The 23,905-nt window shown below is 44.5% G+C and overlaps 1 protein-coding gene across 1 annotated transcript in view; it reads right to left on the bottom strand.

Annotated features, from left to right (window-relative positions):
• The window catches only part of LOC8024630 (tyrosine-protein kinase JAK2), a 35,645-nt gene that overhangs the window by 5,259 nt on the left and 6,481 nt on the right, over positions 1–23,905 (bottom strand). The window contains exons 7-18 of the mRNA XM_042288856.1: positions 23,626–23,783; positions 21,681–21,964; positions 20,165–20,403; positions 19,158–19,370; positions 15,517–15,638; positions 13,422–13,566; positions 12,428–12,584; positions 9,400–9,778; positions 6,179–6,287; positions 3,051–3,255; positions 1,970–2,091; positions 707–876 (exon numbers count right to left, since the gene is read on the bottom strand). Coding sequence (XP_042144790.1) covers positions 707–876; positions 1,970–2,091; positions 3,051–3,255; positions 6,179–6,287; positions 9,400–9,778; positions 12,428–12,584; positions 13,422–13,566; positions 15,517–15,638; positions 19,158–19,370; positions 20,165–20,403; positions 21,681–21,964; positions 23,626–23,783 — 2,303 coding nt within the window. The remainder of the gene's footprint in view (positions 1–706; positions 877–1,969; positions 2,092–3,050; positions 3,256–6,178; positions 6,288–9,399; positions 9,779–12,427; positions 12,585–13,421; positions 13,567–15,516; positions 15,639–19,157; positions 19,371–20,164; positions 20,404–21,680; positions 21,965–23,625; positions 23,784–23,905) is intronic.

The following is a 23,905-nucleotide window of genomic DNA, read 5'->3' as shown; positions in this document are numbered from 1 at the left end:
ACCGACAACAGAGAAACATGAAAGGTGGATGTTGAAAGAGAAGCCGTCGCAGAGATGAGACAGTAGCTGACCAGACAGACTAAACTCAAAATTAGATGTCGCACCAACGGCAGAAATTCGCCGCTATTCTTTTTTCGGTCGAGACGGTGATATGTTGCTGTTTTCTTGTAAATAAAGCAAGCTGCATTTGAAATCTTGTGTCATGCTGTCAGTTACTTTATTTCTCTGCGTCTCAGGGTTTAGATTTTGATGTTTCCTAACCTGCTTGGCTGTATACTTTCGCTTCCTGCAATGTGTTCGTGCAATAAAAACTGCTTCCATAATTGAGAATTGACTACACAAACTCGTTTTTACAAAATGGAAATTGTATTCATACTCGAGAACACAGACATGTGTTTTTGTAATGGAAGATGCTTTCATAATTAAAAATACAGGCATGTAATGCACAATGGGAAACAATCATAATGTATGACGTGCGTGTGTGCGCAAAGGGAAATGGGGCATGATCACTCATGCCCATTAAAGTTTGTCATGATCACACCACTAACTTTACAACAAAAAGCTGGAAAAATTTTGCTACTTCTCAAGCTATATGATGCCAAAGCTTCATCTGACGGTGCTGAACGCAACTTCTTTCCAATGACACACAGAATATTCGTGCCACAAAATGCAGGCAACAGTCGAGAAAGGAGGTTTGTGACGTTACCACTTCATAGGCAGCTTGCGGTTTTGCGTGTGGATGTAGTAGTAGTGGCCGACCGTGAACTGGGCCAGGCCAAAGTCACTGATCTTGACCAGGTCTTTGGACGCCACCAGGATGTTGCGGGCAGCCAGGTCTCTGTGCACAATGTGCTTCTCTTCCAGATACTCCATGCCCTGCATCGACAGTTTCGTACGACGTCACCACACCGAACATCAGGGCGTGTAGAAAACGTGCCACAAGGAGTAAGGATGAGACAAGCTGAACGCAAAGACGAGGGACGAGGAAGGTTGGACGTCAAGACATTATCCTGAGCAGTAATTGCGTCTACTCTAACCTTGGAACCAATGTGTCGAAGAAATGCAATAAAAAACGGGAGCTTCCCACACATGGTTTAGACAGAAAGTGTGCAATGGAAGCCAATCAGTAGTTGTGACACCTCAATTTGCTGGTGGACATCTTTCAATTAGTCTAGCTAACATTTAAGTGTTTAGAAAACGCTAAAGAGTCATTCATTTGATTCCATTAGAAGACATGGGTAGGTTCAAAACATGTAACAGCAATTTCTCCCAATTGTGATGTCAATTTACAAGCTCATTGTGTGTGCAGAAAACTAGTGATTTTATTTGCATAGTATTGACAAACAAACCTTTAGATGGACAACATAGGTACTGTACCTAGGCCATTTTTGATTTTTGAGTAATGCCCGATTTTCAACAATGTAACAGCAATTTCTCCCAATTGTGATGTCAATTTACAAGCTCATTGTGTGTGCAGAAAACTAGTGATTTTATTTGCATAGTATTGACAAACAAACCTTTAGATGGACAACATAGGTACTGTACCTAGGCCATTTTTGATTTTTGAGTAATGCCCGATTTTCAACAATGCTACATCCTGGACATGGTGTTTAATGAGACGAATTCAACCCCCTTCCACCAAGCAATCTGAGCCTTTCAGCTTATCCTTTTTATACCTTTTAAAAATTTAAAGAAAGAGATTATAAAAATGGTTCATTTGTATTACTGTACACTACACTACATGCACTTAGAAGCAAACAGTTCAGTTCAGTCACTGCTAAAGTAGTTAGTGTTCAAAACCCAGAAGCCCAATTTGCGACACATAGCTATAGGCAGCTTTCTGAGCTTGACAACAAACTCACAGTAAAAAAAAAAAAAAAAAAAAAAAAAACTTTGAGACTAGGAACAAAGATGAGACAATGTGTTCACCAGCTCACCTGCACAGTAACCCTTATTTAAACAAACTCACATTGGCAATGTCTTCACTGTACTTGACCAGTTGTGGATGAGACACCTTGGTCTGGTAGGTCTGGAGGTAGGTCAGCAAAGAGCCCATTTCAAGGAATTCCATCACCAGCATCATCTCCGGCTCTGAAATGCAGACGGAGAAACAAAAAGAGTTAAAGCATATATTTCCTACTCACAAAGAATACTTTAAGAAAAGAAAAGGCTGCAAATAAGCCAGACAGGGTAGCGTGTATGTCCAGATTTAAGTGTAAGCAAGGGGCATCAACAGCAAAAGAGTGATTTTAAAACTGCCCATGCATCGACACATCAGATTAAAGCATGTGCAAACGGTGACTTTCTAGACTCAATTAGGTGCAAATCAAATAGCCATACCCTTTAAATAATTACAATGTGTGTTTTACAGTCGTGAACTGAATCACATATGAACAGAATAGACATGTCGTTCAAATAAAGTTGGACAGAGCAATTTCAATTATCAATTGCATAAAATTCAAGATGAGTAGCCAAACTACCATTACAATATATTTTAACACTCAATCAAAAGCAAATAAACTATAGCACCATTAAAAATATTTGAACTTGTATTTAATTTTAAATATGTAATAAATAAAGATCACGGCATTCTTCAAATAAAATTAAATTGGAGCTTCCTTTTTTTTAAATTTAAATCGAGCCATCTCGTACAGTCGTATTGAAATTGTGCTCGAATTCAAATTTAATGGTAAAGCTACCATTACGATGTTTCTTAAAAAAACTAAACCAAATACAAATCAAATATTATATCACTAAAAATTAAGTCAGTAATTTCACCATATTGAGCAAAATAGAAATCAGACAAGTAGTCATGTTGAAATAACTGTGAGTCAGATACTTTCGAACTGAATTCAATGACCTTTTAAAGACGGAAAAGCCATGCTGAAAGAATGCACGATTCCTCATTCTGATCGGAGGCAACTCTTGAGCGACACATTGAATAAAAACAAGAAGCAGAAACGTAACATGAAACCAGCCGTCAAACGCTAATTTCTAAGATGGCCAACGACTCAAAAAAAAAAAAAATAACGAGGGGGCTTCAGAGTCACCTTCGACGAGGCCCTTGATCTCCACGATGTTGGGGTGACGCAGGTTCTTCATGATCTCGATCTCGCGCTGCAGGTCGCGCAGCCCCGACTCCGACTGGAAGAGCTCGAGCAGCGAGCTCTTGCGCATGCACTTGACGGCCACAACCTCCTCCTGCAGCCCCGCCCACTTCTTGAGCGACGCCGCGTACACCTCGCCGAAGAAGCCCTGTGCACAGCAAGATGAAGCGTATGCATAAACCAGAGTGGAGAATAAAAGTCATGATATAAATCGTGACCTAAATCACAATTCAAATCGTGATTCATATCGAACACTCTCCGCCAAATAATCCCGAAAACCTTTTCTGTGTACCGTTTGTCTATTATTTTATGCTTTTTGTGGATATTAATTTTTTTATTTTAAGGCAAAGAATGATCAAGGAATATTAGGCATGTGCGAATAATAGTTTTTGAGTTCGAAGCGAATAGTGGTAGTTTTGGACAAATATTTTTGAATTGAATATTGAATAGTTTCTCCAAGCCTTTCACTTCTGTTGCACAACGCGTGAAAGAAAACCCAGCTGAACACGTGAACATTGTTCCCAAGCTTCCGCTTGTGGATTTTAATTTAACAGAATTTATGGGTTGTGGCCCGTGAGCAACAAATTTATTGCAGGTAACCTAATCGCTTGCTATATGTAAATATTCTTTTTTCAATATAAAATGCGACAAAAAAAAAACAACATCTATGGCAAATCGATAGGCAATTGTATTGCATACGTGAAACGTTCTAGCGTCCTAAACGTTTAGCAATACTCCGAGTTTCCAGATGCCCACATTCACAGCGCTATTCGTCAGATTGTTTAACGCATACCATGTGTACACTTGATAGTTGTTCCTAGAATAAAGCGATACTATTGCTAATCGGGCTGATAAACCTAGCGATCTTCCAGAGCCTTCCATACTCGCAAGCTCCACCCCCCAGTGTGTGCAGGTGGTCGAGATCCTCCTCTCCCACCTCACTCCTCCTCGCCTACTTCTCTGGTCACATGACCTCCCCATTAACCAATCAGCGTCGATTACCTCACTCCTCTCCCATCCATCAACCAATCAGTATCGAGGGTCGAGGCCACGCTTTTATCTAGGCTTCACGAAATGCCGACCACCTAGCCAAAGAACGTTTCACGTTAAAAGCACGATTGATAAACACGAGTTGTCAAGAGAATCGCGGAGGGTTAGCCCCGTAGAGCGCGCTTCTCAGCGAGCACCCGTGCATTGCGGTGAAGCGATACCCACGGAGCCCCAGAGCTCCGCGGGTATTGCTTTCCCGCAGTGCACGTGTTCTCACTGAGAAGCGCACTCAACGGGGCTTAGCCACTGCGAGCAACACTTATGAGAAGTATGAATATCGTAGTTCATCTCGAAGCGAATATCGAATAGAGTATTATTTGAAACTACTATTCTAAAATTCAAATATTCACGCCCCCTCAAAAAGTTTACGTCAGGCAGCCGTTTTAAAAAAACATATCTAGAGACAAGAAATCATTTTTTTCTACCTGAAGGGATTTAAATCATATAAATCTTATTTAAATCCAATAAATCTAATTTAATTTTTAAAAGAAAGTTCACAATTTTCTTTTAGCCTAGTGTAAACTATACTCAATAGACAGAGCAGGCAGCAATACTGTACGCCTCTCGCAGAGGTGTTCGTACCTAAAATGCTTCTGTGAAAGCAGTGATGCCTTGTCCAACTGGAGTCGCATTTCTGGAGGAGTCTGATCGTTTTCGTTCCAAGTTAATTACCTGTCTTTTCAAGGCTGCCCCAAATTAATTTAGGAAAGACCATTATTGTGATTTCCAGTGGCCATTTCAGCTGAAAGACTTCAACTAAAATTTCACATGGAAGTAAAAATCTCCCAGAGAGTGCAAAGAGTTAAAAACAAAAACATGGCAAATCCCGATTAAAAAAAAATTAACAACACAGCTATCAAATTTAGCATAGAGCAAATCATCTCAAATAGATGACTCGTTTAATATTAACATGAGCAAATTCGGTAGAACATTCTAAAACTACCATAGTTCTTTTGCATCAAAAGTGAAAAAAACAGCTTGCAGCACAAGTGTTACACCTATGGTATGCGCCTTAAAGGGACACTGACACCCCCCAAAAAAATTGTTTTATTTTTTGCCAGGCAATATAATGATTTCAGAAAACTACCTAATCAATATTTTGCTACAGTGCCATGCATATTTTTAATAAAGAAAAAAATGCAACTGCTCGAAACCAAAACCGAAACTGGACTGGGGAGGAAGAAGAAATATAAAGGAGGAGAAAGTTACTGGAAGTCACGTGGCTGTGCAACATATATTTTTTTTTTTTTTTCACTCAACATATTTGCACTTATTGAAAAGCCATAAAAATGGGTATCATATTTTTTGTCCATTTCTAGTGTTGAGTGTGTGCCTTCGATGACCCATGACTTTGATTATCTTTGGCGATTGTGTCTAAACCATAGAAAAAAGCACATAACCAAAAAAAGAGAGTGAGCATAACTCAAACTGGTTAGTTCTAAAGCAAAACTTTTCAAGCAAAAAAAAGAAAAAAAGAGAACGAATTTCGAGTTGCAATTTGTGTCCCGGGTAGTTGGGCTCTCATATGTCATGTACAAATAAAAACACTTGGCGAGCATAAATACCCTGTCAGTGTCCCTTTAAATATAGTTGCGCTAATAGTTGAGATGACATTGATGGGAGCTTCCATGGTTTCCCATTAACAAACAAGAAATCCTAGGGTCCCCGACAACCTAAGAGATATTGGGCGTAGCTTATTGTGCTCATGCGTCTTACTTCGTGAATCATTCTTCAAGGTTTTGTTGCTTAATGCCACAATCCCATTGGCTGTGGGGCAATAATGAGATGCACGGGACTTGACACGCCTATAACATTTTTGAACCAGGCATCCGAACGACACGCCCAGCCATCCTCACTCCGTCGGTGACAGTAGCATCGACTGCGAGAAGAGACTGACGGCACGAGACAATGATGCCAACGTGCGAGCCACGAGTGAACTCGTGCGAAGAAATTCAAAGTTTAACTGAGGCATTTTTCGGCACGTCGCGTGGACTCGTGGAGGTCTGGAGGCGGGACCTTACCTGGCCCAATGGTTTTCCCTTCACGAGCTGCTGGCTGTCAATCACCCAAGGGGACGCTGACACCTCAGTCATCGGCGAAGTGTTGCCGAAGCAGATGGCGTTCTCCGGACTGAAAATACAGACACAGACGTGCCGCCTGGGGTACAGCTGCTGAGTTGCAGTCATACCATCTATTTAAAAACTTTGGCTCGGCTGACCTGGAAAACTGAATGATGCCATATGGTCTATAGTCAACGGCAGGTGAAGAGTTCCCACTTTAGCAGAGCGAATGCTGGAGAGGATTCAACCTCTCTGACGTTACAGCTCCGCTAAAGTGGAAAGGAGTGAAAGGAGCTTCCCCTGAACTTCTAACCTGCCAATGACTATTACAGAAGTGTTACGATCTTGATCGAGCTATGTAAAAAACCCGCAACACCCGCAACAAGGCGCATAGTGCAAGATAATACCAGTGCAGTGGCATCATTTAGAATATGACAGTGCCGTTAAATGCTCAAGAGCATTTGGCACAGTGACAACACTGCACTAGCGTCATCTCACAGTTGCGCTTTGTAAAGATTATGACTAGGGTTTCGCATTTTTGGAGTTTATTTTTCTTCAAATTCGGGGGGCGTTTCTTCGGGTATTATTTTTGTCACGCAAATTTGGCAATCTTCGGGGTTGGACAAGAAATCGCGGTCTAGGACACGGCGGCCGTGGGGTTTCCCAACTTCCAGGGATCATGCATATGGGTGACTCAAATATTTGTAAAAACATAAGAAAACAAGATAAAAAATGGGGATTTCTTAAAAGCTTCAAGACTGCATGGGGGCTGCATTCCGAGTCAGCATAAAATAAAGCTGTAAACAAAAAGATTTCTCCCAGCGAAGCTCGGCTTTCTCCTAATCGAGGACAGCTCGAGTTGAGGATATGTCGGCTCTGACCAATTTTCAGAAAACTGGCTTGCCGCATACACCGAAAACACGGAACCTTAATTATTGCTGACGTCACAGCCTCGTATGCGGTAAGATGTTACATGATGCAACATAAACAAAACACAAGACACATGCAGCAAGAGAAACAGAGCAACGGAATGCCAGCACAGCGGCATTATCTAGTGAGTAAAGGGCGATCCACACACTTGCACGAGTACGACCGAGTGCGTATGCAATGGCTTGCGACGTTAATCCTTTTACGGGTTGCTATGACAACAGGGTCTTAAGCCGTTTACAACCGCCCCATTGCCACAGCAATTCGTAAAAAGATTGAGGTCGCAAGCCGTCACAGTTGTGAAACAATTTAAAGGGGAGCTCCGGCGAAATTCGGAGCCGCCGATTTTGCCCCAAAATTGTTTCGACACATCACTAGACACATCTGAATCAGCAACCCGAAATATAAGTAGTTACATTTCTTTTCCACAAAGTAGTCCAACGCCTTAACCACTCGGCCACGACTGCGGGACGAGTAGGGGGCTCTGAGATGTGGTAGTAACTCAAGAGCTGGGGATGTCATGGATGAAACGTTGCATGTAGCCGCTCAACCTCTATACAGGAGAGGGCGCTGCGGTCAAATGCGCATACAATCGCGTTAAACTTTGCATGCATTGGCTCAACATTTATAGATGAGAGGGCGCTGCGGTCAAATGCTCAAATGCGTATATAACCACGTTCCGTACCATACATTCTCTTTCTGACATGGATGAAACCGAACGAAAGACTCGGCATGCTGCGACTCAGCGTCTACGCAGACAAGCACCACCAGAGCTTCGCCCCAATCAACATCATTCACCAGGTGGAGATGCGGTAAATTTTCTGAAACCAAGGGATCTCATTTAAGTTATTATTGCTATGGAAAGAGCTGATTTAGTTCTATAATGTAAGCGATAAAATTTCGTGCTCGCTAATATTATTTAGAAGTAAAATGCGAAAATCGCCGATGACGTGTTCGTGCTAATGGTGTCGCAATGTGTACCTCTGCTGTCTCGCACCAGGTGAGACGCTGGTAGATTTCCTAAGGTGACGGCAGGATCATGTGTGGCATTGGTAGGACGAGGCAATTGCTGCTTACCTGATTTAACCCCGACTGATCACAACGACCAGACTCGGCGAGGGTGCCAGCTTCACGGATAAATAAATATCACTTTAAAGGCGCCACACCAGTTGGCAAATGCTTCATTTATTAAAGCAAGCAGGGAAGCAGGCAGAGTCTAATGAGGCAGCACGGCGGGCATCGATAGTGGTGTGACCACAGCATTGTCATGCCACCGCGAGGAAGCGTGTACACCGCGACGATTTTACGGCATTGCTTGTCACAAGGGCGACCACTAAACGAACGAACGAAGGCATCGGCGTAAAGGAAGCTTGTGTTGGTCTAGACGGGACGCGATTTTTTAAGAGAAGGCACAAAAAACACGACTGTACGATTCTCACATCGTCGCACAAAAACTACCACAAAAAAACGCCCGCAATGCCACGATTTTGCAACGTGACTTGCCTCAATGGCGAACACTAAACGAATAAAAAAGTGATCAGCATGGCTTTCGTCAGTCTCGTCTAACGAGCCTTACGTGATCGTCCAGGCAGGGGCACTTAGTCCACTGACGGCAACTAAGTTGGACGGCGAGACAATCGTCGAAGTCTCACATTGTCGCGCAGAAACTACCGCGCACAACAGCGGATGCCGGCACAGCTCTGCGACATAAACCCGGGTCACTTCGAGAGGTCGACGTCTCTTGGCAAGAACGACGTTGAAAGCAGTGCGGGCCACATCGAAAAAGGCAGTTCATCAGCCCCTGACGTCAGTGACGTCAAACGGTGAGTGGAAGCGATTGGCTCGCAAACTGAATCCAAGGTGGCCAACTGTGCTTTGGCTTTCTTCACCAAACCTTCGGTATTATACGTTCTGGGCCAGGTAATCTGTACTAGTGAGCATACTTCCCATATAATTGCGCCGCCGTCTAAGACCGACGCCATCACGACATCCCACTGCAGCTTCATAACCAAAAACCAGGTGGTTTTTGGTTATCGTCTGCTTCAGTTTAAAATATGTTTCCTTGTGTTTTTCCACGAAATATTGATGTTTCTGAGGTTCTACTGCTACTTACATCATTTTGAAGCAAACAAATGAGATCCAGAATTACGTTTCTGTACCCCTTTGAGATGAGTCGTAAGCAGTCGCAAGTGTAGCAGACGCCTTGAAACGCTCGAGAAGCGCTCGGCGGAGCGGCAACGCCGTGCCACACTCACCTCTCCTCGAGGCTGATGAGACTTTCCACGTCGATGCACGTCCCGATGTCCGTCTGCAGCGTGGCCTCCGAACGTGTCGTCGACGTCGAACAGCTCGACAGGTTGTCGTAGCTCACTTCAGCCGTGTGCAGCCGGAACGGGTTCTTGGCCCACTTGAAGCCCCGCCGCAGGGAGAGAGCGTCGCCACTCCCCGGGCTTGGAGACGCCCCCGCAGACGCGGCTCCGACATTTTCGGACCTGCGGTTCGAGTCCGCGGCGGCTGCCGTCGGAGACGGGAAAGGAGAGGTCGGGCCGGAGGGTGGGCGGGCGTTGCGGGCGACGCCGAGGGGAGCTTGCGGGTAGACCGACGCATAGGAATGGCTGCGTCTCGAGTTGTACACTGCAAAAGATAAAAGAAGAAATATAATAATGAATTTGCCTTTCTAGTTTTGTAAAGAAAGGCAAAAGCGCACACAGTGCCGGGAATCGAACCCGAGCGACCTGCGTGCGAGACCAGCCCGCTGACGACTCGGCTAAGTAAGTGCGCAGTATGCACAAAAAAGGATTAGTACACATTTCAAGACGTCGATGCCTGCTCTATGACGTCGACGTACGACAGTGGATTACGGAATTTGTTAAGAAACTAGTGAAACCATGTGGGTTATGAAACTAGCTAAAACTCAATAACAAAACAAACAAAATTTAAATTTGAATACTACTACTACTACTACTGCTACTGCTAATAATAATATTAATAATAATAATAATAATAATAATGTGTTGTGAGCATGCTTATACAGCCGGAAGTTAGTCAGCCCCCATGGGCGTCTGGCGTCTCAGCTGTTTATGAGAAATTTAGCCGGTGGAGTAGAACCGCTAGCCTGGGGTCTTTAACGTGCACCACGCAGTAGTGATACACGACCGCACGCTGGTACAATGCTCATCCAGATGGAAACAGGCAGGGGAATGGGGGTTAAACCCAAAATCCTCATGGTTCTGCAGCGCAATCTTCCGCTCCACACGCTCCAAGCTGCGATGCATCAACGTGCTCGGCCACCGATCGAAAATAACTAACGTGGCCTGTAGATTGCACGTTCAATATTTCTCTTTGTGCTCAAGAATGACATCTGTAATATCAACTCGGACTGCTACATGACACTCCTGTTATCTGGGCCCCTAAGAAGCAACCATTCCAGCCAAATTATATTAGGAAAAGCAAGCAACGATACTTTGCAAAAACAATAGTAGATTGGAGCTCTCTACCTCAAGAAATGGTAAACAGTGTCAGTATAGATGTTTCAAAAGTGCTTCAGCCAACTGTATATCGAAATTACGATTTATTATTTATGTGCATTGGCAACCGCCCTGTAGAGAAGGCTTTACTCCTGCAGTTCAAGTTTGGTATGTCATCTTTATATAGCACGTGTCTTTTTTTCCTTATGTGTATTTACCGCATCGTTTTGTTTTATACTCGTGTGCTTTCACTGCAGGTTGTCTTTTGTTTATTATGTAGCGCATTAGGAAGTCTCGTTTTTTATTTTCGTGTGTGCTTATACACTCCTGTAACAACCCCAAAGGACTAACAGTAGGAAGAAATAAAACAAACAATAAAAAAATCATGGCAGATATCTTGTTTAGGACACACAGTAAATAGTTAAATATTAGTTAGAGAAAATCTAAACATTTGAATGGTACTTAGAGGCAAGTGAACCGGCATCTGCTTGTCTTAAAAAAGGCCCAAGACAAAGCATTCTTTTTGTTTTTCTCCCCTACTATGTGTTCTTAAGTCTCTCCTTTTTATTTTCTCGGGATTAAATATCTAGGCACAATACACAAATAATGTGAAGTGTTTAGAAACCACACTCGAGCGATCTTATGCTGAAACCATTTGTGAGACATCGTAGACACAGCAGAGAGGAAGTGAACCTGCTAGAAAAGAACCTTGAAGAAACATGTCTGAAAGCCTCAGACTGACAGCCAATGTTTCGCTAAGAGACTTAGCTCCTTCAGCCCTGAAATTTCCTAATGCCCTTGAAGAAGTTTCAGGCCCTGAAGGCTCTGAAGCTTCATCAGGACCTCAAGTGTCTTAAGTGCCTGAAGTTTTTTTCAAAGCCCAAAGTTTCTTCAGAGCATAAAGTTTTCCTAGAGCACGAAGTTTCTCCATAGCTTGAATATGCGTCATGCCCTCAAGGAACTTCAGGCCCTCAAGAAGCTTCAGGGTCTGAGGAAACTTATGGTCAGGCCTTAAAGAAGCTGAGTCTCTTAGTGCAACGTTGGCTGCCACTTCAATGTTTCCAGGAGGATCCTTTCAGGCTTGGGAAAACTAGAGCACTATATAGCTCCTTCGGAGCAGAGTAGCGCAATCCTTTGATCCGCGTGCATTGCCGACAACATGGCCGACAGAGCAGCTCGGCGCAAGTCACATGGTACTCAGGGTTCCAGCAGGCGGCCCGCCCTATGGGAGAATACATGGAGATCGACTCAACATGGCTGATTAAAAAATAAACACCAAGTTCACACTTTTCGGACCTAGTTTGTCGTAAAGTTGGTAAAGCACTAAACACTTTATCAAAGTTTTAATAATATTGGACGCGTGTGAAAATTTTGCGAATGTAATTTTCAAAGCAATGGTGTTTGAAGCAGATGATTGTTTTACGCAGCGGAGATGGACTTTATGGATTGGCCGGAGCGGGTCACGTGAACGGTGTGACGTCGCCGCGTCGTCTGCTGCATGATGCTGCTCAGGCAATTTTTAAAAACAAATTAAGTTATTTCATGGCGCACAACTTAGCGCAAATTATTGTAAACTATTCCCTTATTAAATCAAAAACTATTGTCGTTCCATAGATCCCCAAAATAATCAGGAAGCAGCGATTTTTTCCCGTTCCCCATGCATTTGTGGCCGGAGTTGGAACCCCCAGGCGTTCGCCGCTAGTCACCGAGAGACGGCGTTCTAAATTGCGGTACTCTGCTCCGAAGGAGCTGTATAGTGCTCTACGGAAAACATAACAACAAACCAATTTCCATGTCGCCAACACAGGAATCCTACCTTCGTAGAAAATCTGGTTGATGTCGCGCATGATTGTTTGAGGCTGGGGACGGTTATCGGGATCCACGAACCAGCATTCCGCCAGCAGGGTGCGGATCCCTTCGTGAAGATCCGCAGGTATCCGCAAGCGCTCCCCTTCCCTGTACTTTTTCAGGGCCTGAATAAAAATGTGTAAATGTGCAAACATGCATATAGGCTAAAACATGAAAGCATATACATGCTTTCATACCCTATAAATCGTCTAGAAAAAAAAAAAAACACCAAAAAGCCATGTTAGTGACTAAGTACTACAGTGATGGCAATCTATGATGTGTTTCTAGTTTTCGAGTTCCCCCCCCCCCCCAAGTCAAACTTCGGAAACAAATACCTTTTCTGTCGCTCTCTAATCCCTCCTTTATGTTCCGCTGGCACTATATATAGCAATGAACCAACAAGCTCAGCTTCAAACCATCACAATGTATATATAAATTAAATAACTTTTTAGATGATCACACTTGAGCAACATCCAGATGGCCAAACTAATGAACCAAAAAATTTTCTCTCTATACTTCAAAACATTGTTACCCTTGAATACCTTTTTAGAAATAGCCTAATCAAGACTTTATTTCTAACACGCCAAGAAAATTAAAAGAATACCTAGACCAGACACTTTTTAATAATATCATCATCAAAATTCCCAAGCAATTCAAATGACACAAGCTTTGTCTGGTGCCCTCAACACTAATACGTTCAATAGAGTTCAAAGTTCAAAAGCATCTTGCATGATAGTAAATGGCAACCCCTAGGTTGGATTTAACAGCAACTCACTGGGATGCAAGAAGCCAATTAATATCAGTTAACTAATACCACTAAACATGATTTTCTGCCCTCCAACACCTCTCACATTGCCTCTTTCTTCGAATTCTTCACTCAAACTGTGGCATTTACACAAGGACAAGAAAATCAAGAGCACACAGGGTTCCCTTCACCAGAACACACCTCCAACAGCACGCACCTCAGAGTTTGTAAGCCCAGCCATGGGTGACTCTCCGAACGTGAAGATCTCCCAGAGCGTGGTGCCAAAGGCCCAAATGTCCGCCTTGACCGACGACCTGGCAAGGCTGAAGCTGTGGTAGAATTCCGGTGGAATCCAGTGGACACTGCGGAGTTCGGACAACAAGCCAAAGAGACTCGGCATCAACATGGGTTGCAGCCAAACTTCTGAATGATGAAAAAAGGTGCAGGTGAAGACATCAAAAAGAACTGGAGAGTGAATAAAAAAAGAGAAAGGTTATATCCTTTCCAGCAATGCGAAGGAGCCAAGTACTCGATAGAAAACCCAAATTTGACGTTTGTGTTCAGAAAGCGTAAGGTCGGCCTGCCTTGAAGGTACGGTGACATTGGTTTATGCGGTAGATTAAAAATTTTGCCAGTGCAGGTCTTTAACGTGCACTAGGCAGTAGTAACACACGGCTGCACACTGGTACGATGCTCATCCAGATCGAAACGAACAGGGGTGGGGTTCGAACCCAGGATCCCACAAGCTTTCATTCCACACGCTTTGAGCCGTGGTGCATAAGCACTCTCAGCCACAGATCCCCCCTTTGATAGGAGAGGGGTTCGCAAACCTCACAACCTCGAAAAAAAAAACATAAAAAAATGCAAGTGTAAAAAATAAAAAAAGGCAACAATGCTTACAGCTTGTTAATCATTTCTAGAAAAGGGTCAGTCTGCCTAGTAGTTTGTTAGCCAAAGTCGCAAAAACAATCCATCGTAGTTCAGTCTGCCAAACAAAGACACAAAAAAAACTTATGATTTACAATTTGTCAACCAAATTCGCAAAACAAAAATTGCGATAGTTTTTAATGTCCGGCCACTGAATACTGAGCTCAATGATTAATCACCTTCATTGACTGTTTCTCAGTTTATATTCTTTAGCACCTATTTCCAGAGAATTGTTTTCATAATGGCTGGCAACCCTAAAACTAATTAAAACTATACAGGAAAACCTCTCCATCAGTTTCTTTCTAGAAAAAAAAAAAAAAATAAACACAATATCAGTGTTATAATTGTATCAGTGCCTTAAACGCACATAGCAGCATTACAAACATACAACTTTACTATAACCCCAATTTTACTATATTACTACTCAAATAAAAAAATTAAAAAAAAAGGCTAGCAGAAAGAAATAAACGTTCAGCCTTTCCACTCTCGTGAAGAAGGAAGAACAGCGGAGCTGCACTCGATACACTGTGTGCTTCTTCGTTGTCGTCCGTTTTTCGCGCTGCTTCCTACGACGAATTCCCACCAACGCACCCAACTATCCATTCTTCTATTGTAGCTGGAAAGGTTGCCGCCATCTACGAGCGACAGCGGAAACCATGCTGGTTGTGTGCTTGCCGCCGTCGCTTATAGATGGCGGTAGCTGTCCAAGTAGGTTTGTGTCGACATAGCCGGACACGATCCTGGGAAACCTAAGCCTTAACAGCTCCGCTGTAAAAAGAACATGCCCTAAAAGCCCAAGGGTCACAGCCAATTTACTTAGTGAAATGTCGGCTGGAGAATCGTACGAATACAGACACAAATAGAAGCTTCAAAAGTTAAGACAGGATCAAATTTCGCCCAACAGGCAAAGCACCAGTCAAGGTTCCAGGTCACCGAGCTCGGAACGCTTTTAAAGCCAAAGTTACCGAGACACCGAACTGTCCCCAAAAAAAAAATCTTTTATGAGCCTGTCAGAAAACAAATGTTTTTCCGATATAAAGAAAAACAATGTTTGGCGTAATACCTGGGTGGCGAAAGTCATTTCGGTATTTTCTCGCAGTGTAAATACTGTATTAATGTTCCCTTCTTTTTTTTTAAACAGAGGAGTTTATTTTGTGTGACACACATCTTTTGTGTGCACTTAAAGGCCGACGGCCAAACTCAAGATTCTGCAAGGCAGAAGACCCTCCTCACCATGAAGGAGGAGGAAACAGGCAACAGTGGACAGGGTAGAAGGGGGAAGAGGAGGAAGCAGGGAAAAATTGGAAAGCGCGAACTGGTCTTCGCTCTTTAAACAACATTTTTTGGAAGTTTGGTTTAAGAGTTAGATGAAAGCCGGAACTCACTCCCCCTCTCCGTAAATGAGCAGCCCGGGGTCGGAAAGCTTGACGTAGAAGGCGTTGGCCTCGTGCTGCGAGACAAGGATGTTGTGGCAGCGTACTTTTCCGTGCACGCAACCCTGTTCCTCCTGTTTGGAAAAATAAAAGGAATGAGCAACACTCGTTAGCCTGAGCGAGGGCGAGTGTGAAAGAATCGAGGCCTGTCTTAAAGCGTGAAAACTCGTATTGAGTAGCTCCGAATCGAACGGCACGGTACATTCAAAGGGTATCATCTCTAGGAGCAGCCCACCTTCTTGTATGACCGAGTTTTCAACTTCTCTTATGTCCTTGTGCATTACCAGCCAGCTTTTCGGGGGCACCGTAAAATGTCCATAGTATAAATAAATAAAAAATATCCACAAAGATTCATAAATGTTTCTAGTGGAAATGGAGCAAGCTGGTAAAATTACGGTGTTAAAGGAGAATCCCTCGTCATATGTGTAATTCTCCTCCAATACCATAAATATTTCTAGAAGCAGAGAGTTTTGGTACAGCCGTCAGCCCTTTTTACTCCCAGTTATCAAAGGGCTGTGAAAATTCCAAAATTTTAATTTTTAAAAAAAATCAATAATATACTACTATTGAATTTCTCTTTTTGTTTTAAAGACACGCCCCAGTGGCTGCTTTCGATTTTCAAAAGGATAATACAAAGAAGGAGTCAATGCGCAGGTTTTTTGTTTTGTTTTATTATCCAGTGGGAGTGCTAGAAAGCTGTCCAGATTGAGAATGAGAAGCATGGAGTGAAAATATGGTAGGCAAAAAGTTGTTGCCTTCCTTCCACTTGGTTTCCTTTTGGCGGGTCCGCTTTCACGACATTTCGGCAGTCTCAAGCTCCAAATTAAAGGTACTTTATGGAGCTTTGCCATCGGATGAAAGCTCATCCCCGTCAGCCACGTCTACGTCTAGTGTAGACGTGGCCGACGCGGGTCGCACAGTGGCAAATCTTTCAGAAACCTTTATTATCTACCCAACGGTCTCCTGATCTTGAAAATGGTGCCCATTAATAACTAATCTACTGAAAATGTACATCCAATTGATGAGACGTAAAGCTTTTGCATAAAATGATGTGATTCAGAATCAAATTCAGGACCCGAGAAACCCTAGCCACAAACAACTTCGCTCTAAAAATGTAACTGTAGTCTATGATGGCACTTGGATGACGGGTGGCCACACGTCCCACATTGGTGTCGGCACTGTGATCGAGTTCTACACTGGCCTGGTGATCGACTCTGTTGTTTTATCCAACCGATGCCACGGTTGCTTCGTGGGCCCGAAAGAGGGTGACAAGAAATACAGCGAAGGGAAAAAATCCCATGAATCAGAATGTCAAAAGAACACCAAAGTGAACTCCGGCCACATGGAGGTTGAGGCAGCATTGTTGCTGTTTGGAAATTCCGTTGCGAAAAACGACCTGCGATACAGAAACACTGTTTGTGATGGCGACAGCCTAACGTTTCTGGCACTTTCCGATGACAAGGCCTATCATTTCATTGAAATCACAAAGGAAGAGTCTGTGAACCATGTCAAAAAAAGGATGGGGTCAGCCCTACGTTCCCTAGTCACCAAGGGCAAGAAAGGCCAGCCCCTTGGAGGAAAGGGTGGTCTGACACAGAACCTCATCAAAAAGTTGACGATCGAGCTATTACGGCATGGCTTTGAGAGATCCCTCCGAGGCTTACGAAATGCGGAGAGCCGTCATGACAACCTATTATCACATCAGCTCGACTGATGAAGAACCCCACCATTAGCTGTGCCCACTGGCCCTGCAAGCTTGTGTAAACATAGAGTCTCAGAAGCCAAGAGTGAGCCTCAGCCACATTACAAATACCATTTGGCAAGTCATGTTGCAGATGTCCTTCTGCCTGTACACCAGCGCTTGTCCGAGCCTCATCTTCTCGACCGGTGCAGGGGAAGAAGACGCAAAACGCTGCCGAGAGTCTACACTCCGTAATATGGTCAGTGCTTCCCAAGGATGAGAATGCATCTTTGATTGCTGCAGAGACAGCAGTCAGAGAGGTCATTTGCAAGTACAACTGCGGCACTTTTCACGCCTACGTGGAGTTTTGCTCCTCCCTTGGCACCAGGCCTGGGCACCATGTACTGCGCAAGTCAGCAGAAAAAGATGCTATGCGCATGAAGAAGGCATCTAAAGCACATCAGGCTAAGGGTCAGAGGGCCAAGTGACACCATGCTGAAAGGGACACCAAAGACTACAACCCCGGTGCCTTTTAGTGCGTTAAAAACAGCCAAAATCTTTAGGCATTGTTTTCTCAGAACTCTCTTTTTACTATTCTGTTCAGCTTGTAAAGCAGGTTTCTTAGCAACCATTTTGTCTGTTTTTATTCTGTTTGTTTCATTGTGATACTTGAACTAAGGTGCAGGGTATGACATTCTTATTTTTTCAAGTTAATGACTTTTTTAATTTATGTAGTTATATGTTTGCATACCGGATGTGCATTTTGCAACCAGGTGACAAAAAACAAAAACAAGGTTTTTATGTTAGGTAAAGAAAAAAGTAAAGAATGTCTTCACCTGTGGTACACCCCCATCTGTAACTGCCCACAAAGTTCAAGAAGTGTTTTATTTTATTTTATTTATAAGCCCTACAGGCTCTCCACCAGGTTCAAACAAGAAAAAATTGTGGTAATAAAGAGTTCTTGAGATATCAAGCTGATATTTTGGTAGATATTTTACAAGAGCATTTGGAGTATTGGTGCCAATTTCCACGAAAATCCATCACAAGAAATAAGAAAGTTTTTGCCAAAAGCCATGTCGTCCCTTAATGGAATTCCGAGAAGAGTTAAAAGTCTCAATCGGAAAAGCCAGGTCATCCGATTAGCGAAGCAACCATCTCCAAAACAGACAGTTGGGCTAGTTGAAATGTATTCATGATGAAAAAGCAGCGCAAAAATACTAAAACAAAGAAAAGAGAACACACAGCATCTTGTCCTGTGTGTTCTCTCCTCTTTGTCCTTGTATTTTGTGGGCAACCTGGCGATTCTAAGCGGTTGGCCCAGGCTGCCCCTCCGACAATCACGAGTGGTCATCTTGACCCAGAGGGGGCCAAGGGCAACTGGCCACGCGAGCGGCGCTCCGCCGCTGATAAAAGGCCGTCGCAGCGGATGCGCGGCGGCGGTTGGGATCGCGGCGCAGGCGATAGCGGTCATTAAATGTTTATGTGTTGTTGAACTGGTGTGCTGTGTCATTCTCCGAGACGGGTAGCAGCAAGGGAAATCCCACAATTTTCGCACTCTTTTTCCATCATGACACCATCTTTAGTGCGTTATATGCACAAAGAGTCCAGCTTTGAGGATGTAAATAGCCCCATCATGGTGAAACACGATGCAAACACAACAGTTATAGTGGTTTCCCATATACGTAACAGACAGTGACACCTCCCGGTACATCTCTCGGGGTACATCTCCCGGGACGCACACGTTTTCGCATTTAGGCGGAACCCTTCCGATGTGCAATCACCGCCGGCCGCCAAAGAGTTGCAGACACTTGTCCCTCGACGCTTCCGTCGTCGCGGAGGCACCGAACACGGCGGCCAAAACCGGTACCTCAGACCCCGACAGATGTACCGGGGGGTACCCGGCGCCACGTACCAGGTACCAGAGGGCACGAGCGAGCCCCTTGGCAGCCTCGACGAGGTCCACGGCCTGGAGTTGCAGCCTGTGCTGCCGCAGGTAAAGGTCGAGTGAACCCAGAGGCAGGAACTCGGTCACGAGGCCGAAACTGCCCGAATGCACCATCCCCACCGAAGACACCATTGCTTCACACTGCCAGAAGAGCATGCGGTCGCACTGCGCCATGAATTCCTGTGACGAAAACGAGAACATCCATTGTGAAATGCCTCTCGACGAGGCATTACGGAGGCTTGATGTGCAGAAGAGGTTTGACGTACAACCTGAACTACCACTTTCTTCTGCATGAACCCGACCAATCGAAAGATTGCCAGTGAGGGCTTTCCCCCTCTCATTTCTTCGATCATGTGTGACAATAAAGCGGAACTTGCTGTATTTGAGAAATAATAGGTCACTTGAGGAACATTTTCATTAACAAAACAAAAGAAATCCACGGAACAAAATTGCAAACATATAAAGTTAGAAATAAGCAAAATACAAACTGAGGAGCTGTTGTACGGCAACAAGCATAGTTTTCCTGCTAAATTTGGCAAACGGTAGTCATGTAACACCATCGGCGTTTCACGTGACATCACGATGCCATGTAGTGGTGTCACACGACATCTTGACTTTTATGCTCCGTTTCTGGTTTTCTCACCAGCAACCCTGACAAAAGGCACGCCAAGCTGCCGTACACTGCAGAAGCTGTTTCGTAGTCGAAAAATAAAGACGCTTGTCAAGTCCACCCATTTCAACAATGATCAATCCAGCGCGCGCATAAAAGTGACGTCACGTGACCCAGCGCTTTTGGTTAAAGACCGTGTCGTCGGGTTTCCGCACCACCTTTTCATCACGTTCTAGACTAAGGAAAATGTTCCATAAAAGCATTCTACCTTAAAGCTTGCGACGATGCCCGAAAACGTGGAAAACACGTTAAGAGGACTCAGAACGCAGAGTTGCAGACGGCGAAAGGGCCTGACTGCACTCGCCTTGAGGTGGCTGTCTTCGAGATGAGGCTTCAGAGACTTCACGGCAACCTCTCGGTGCTGGTTTTTGGCCTTGCAAAGGAAAGCCCTGCGCACCACCGTGAACCTCCCGTGCAGTTCGTCCTTGCGGTTCTCGGAGAAAGCCAGTGACCTCGAGTGGATGCATTCCCTGGGCTCGCGTGCGGGAGCCACGTTCTCCGCGACCGTGCCGGGAGCACGACACAGGAGCAGCTGCGTCTTGTCTGGAAGGAGAAAAAGGTCCAACGGTCAAGCTCGAATGAATGGATGGACGGTACGGGCCGAAGGTTCGACACCCGCCGGGGAAACAACCGGCTGTTTTATCATATTTTTGTTGCGACATTTCGTGGCGCTTTAGGTTTAGAAATCGGCCCTAGAACACATTCTACTACATTAAAAAAACTGCTGGGCAGTTGTGTTGCATGTAAAGTGTTCCGGTATCTGGCTACTTCGGTGATGCTTGCTTGGATCGTTCGGCGCGTTCGTCCTGGCTAATGTGCATGGGTCTTCGTCATTGTGCGTGTCTAGTTCGATGCTGTTGCTTGCAGTTTCACCTTGGGGCATCAGTTGCAATCGCATAGCAGCCTGCGGTGTTTCAAGAGCCCTGCTCTAGATAGAGAGGTGAATTAGCACTATACAAAGTCTTATCACGTAAAACGAGCAAATAATCGATAAAATATTCTGAGTTTTCCCTAACGTATAGACATTTTAACGAGTAGTACGGTCAAGGATTCACATCATTTGACGTGAAAAAAGGCAACAATTTGTAACCAAGCAGTCCCGACCGAGCCTGCTAACGAAATGGGAACCATGTGTGCGCACATTCCTATAAAGCAATGTCACGCTAATTAACATGAGCGAGCAGAAAAAAAATATTGCTTGTGCTTGCTAATCTTCAGTAGTGTGCTTCGAATGCAACCAAAACTGTTAAAACTATGCTGTGTTAGGAATGTCGGTTAAATTGGTGCGAAACCTGTGAAACAATGCTGCGAAGCCGGAAACCTGGATTCGACTGTGATGGCCAAACCACACTGGATTCACACACTTGCCAGACGAAAACGAAAAGTCTTCCAAAAGCCAATTGTTCGCAGATTTGTTCGCTTTGGCGCAATTTTTCTCATTGGGCACAGCAAGGCGCAGGCAAGGGGGAATTTATCAAAATGGCACAAATGGCACAACTGGACCACCCCTGCATATTTAAGAAACATATAACCTTTTGCATAGAATGAAGCGATTCTGCATTATATTCAGGACCCAAATTTTTGTTGATGCACACGTAAAATCCACGGAACCCTAGCCATAAAAAGCTTCGCTGTAAAAAGAAATCATCCAATCAGCGTTGAGCTTGTGTGTGATGTCATACATGGCGTCGTACCTGGCTCAGGCAATCAGCATCGAGATAATCGGCGGCTTCGCAACGTTTTTGGACCCCCCCACGAGGCACAGAATGTTTCCCGTTAAAAACTTGCCAGTTGTTCTTGTTGAACGCAACGGAACTCACCGTATTCCGACGGAGGCACGCAGTAGCCGAGCTCGAGAGAGAGCATGGGCTTGACTCCGTCGTTGACGAGCTTGGCGAGACTGGGAAATGCCTGGCCCTCCCCCTGGGCCAACCGGAAGGTGCCGTCCTCTGCCGACTGGACAATGCGCAGGGTTTCTGGCGTCTCGTCCTGGCCGAGGAAGTCGAGCCGGAACTCCCGGTAGGCGGAGGAGCTCTGCCGCAGCAGGTACCAGCCGGACTCGTGGTCGCTCTTCTCCTGCAGCTTCTGGTAGGCAAACCTTGCCCTGGGATGACCACGGGAAGACGACAATGAGAATGATAATTAATAAAGAGTTTACAATGATGATGATGACGGTGGTGGTGGTGATGATGATGATGGTGGTGGTGATGATGATAATTAATGGTTTATGATGAGGACAATTTCATAGATTGCAAGCACAGTTCAAGAGACACAATATTCATAACCAATACGCAGGCGAAATTCAACTGACGTGCTCAGAAGAAAGAGGGGAAAAGACTCCGAAATGGCGATGATGGTAATTAAGGGTTTATGGCAATTATGATAGTTACCGTAAAATACCGGGCAAGCGCCCACCCAAAATTGAGAGATAATCGGGGAAAAATGGGAGATGGGTGCTTGTCCAGTCATCAATTTCACATATTAAATGTACTGTGCATATTTTCTCAAGACTTACAAATTTGAGAATGGGCGCTTAGTGTGGAATGGGCGGATGCACGGTATTCTATGGTAAGGATTTATGACACTGAAAACATTGATTAAGAAATTATGACAGTGATGATGATGACAATAGAGTTTATTATGATGAGTTAAGTGCTTATGAAAGTGACAATGATGATCACAAATAAGGGTTTATGAGAATCATGATTATTGATAGGGTTCAGTGTTATCTGTTTCCTTTTTGTTTTTTCGGTGATGTTTTTTTGGGGGGGGCGTTTATCAAAATGGCACAAATGGCACTGTTTAACTCAATGAGTTGAACAGCACAACAACAATGAGGCCGTGTTGTGCCAGATATAGAGGGGACCAAGTAAGTTCTGAACTGTCCATAGCATGACCGAATGTCTTGCTTCAAGTCAAAAAATTTCGCTATTGCACCAACCTGAATCGAAAACTCTTGAAAGCCCCTACCAATCGATGCATTCATATTATTTAAGAATTAAACTGATAAAAGTATGCCAGATGATTTTAATGCGAAAGCAGTAAATGTCCCATGGACCGAACTGGCGTTATCAGCTTTCTAAGCCACAAAAAACGGCACCTAAATTCCCCTGTCCCATGGAGCGATGCCTGTAGTCTGTAGCAGCGAAACAATGAATAAACTCCCATTGGCTACGACACGTCATGTCAGATGCTTCGTCATGCAAGCCACAGGGGCCGCTGAAGGTCAAAGGGACGTGCCTCAGAAAAAAATAAGACATGAAGAAAAGCACAGCATTGCAGATGCATGGTCACGGAAGCCGTGGAGCCTAGGGGGGGTGCCGCGACTGTGCAGTGGGGAGCATGACGTCACTGCCAGAGAGCAGTGTGAAAAAGGAAGACGTGGCACCCTGCTTGTAGGAATGCGCTGCGTGTAATGAACGCTTTCGCATTCTAACACGTAAGCAGTCTCAAGTGTCCTCCCGAATAATTTCCTCTATAAATTTAGGGAAAATAACGGTCATTGAACATTCCATATGTACCCACTGCTTGACATTCATTCAATTGAAATACCTGTTAATAAAGTTCTTTTCCTCTCTCATGTTCTTGAAAACTCTGGGTTTAGTCTGACATGGTTAAAATGTAACTTGGCAGGCAGCAACTCATCTAAGGAGGGATTGCATCCTTGAGCCCCGTCTAAAATCTATCTCCCAATACGCATCGGAAGGCTTGTGTGACCAGCAGAGGTGTACAGTCGCCAATCGCCAGAAAACGTTTGTCACTCACCCAATCGGTCCGTGGCACCTCATCGCCCTGAGCGCAGTCAAGGACGGCGTCGGCAGGTTGATGCACAAATTCACCGTCCACTTCTCCATGAGGCGGTAGTAGCCGTCCAGAAGCGACAGAAAGGACTGCATCCTGCTCACGCTGCTAAACCTGATGTTCTGCGGCCAAGAAACACCCGCAAAAGGAGGGCGCTCGTGTCAGTGGAACAAGATCTCAAAAGGAGGCACAAACAAAAAAAAACATTGCCCGCTCCCAAGCGTACACTTGCCACCAAAACCTA

This window comes from Ixodes scapularis, unplaced genomic scaffold (genome assembly GCF_016920785.2).
Source record: "Ixodes scapularis isolate PalLabHiFi unplaced genomic scaffold, ASM1692078v2 PGA_scaffold11__112_contigs__length_91849675, whole genome shotgun sequence".
In the NCBI taxonomy this organism is placed as follows: Eukaryota; Metazoa; Arthropoda; class Arachnida; order Ixodida; family Ixodidae; genus Ixodes; species Ixodes scapularis.
This window is presented reverse-complemented; position numbering and strand designations above follow the sequence as displayed.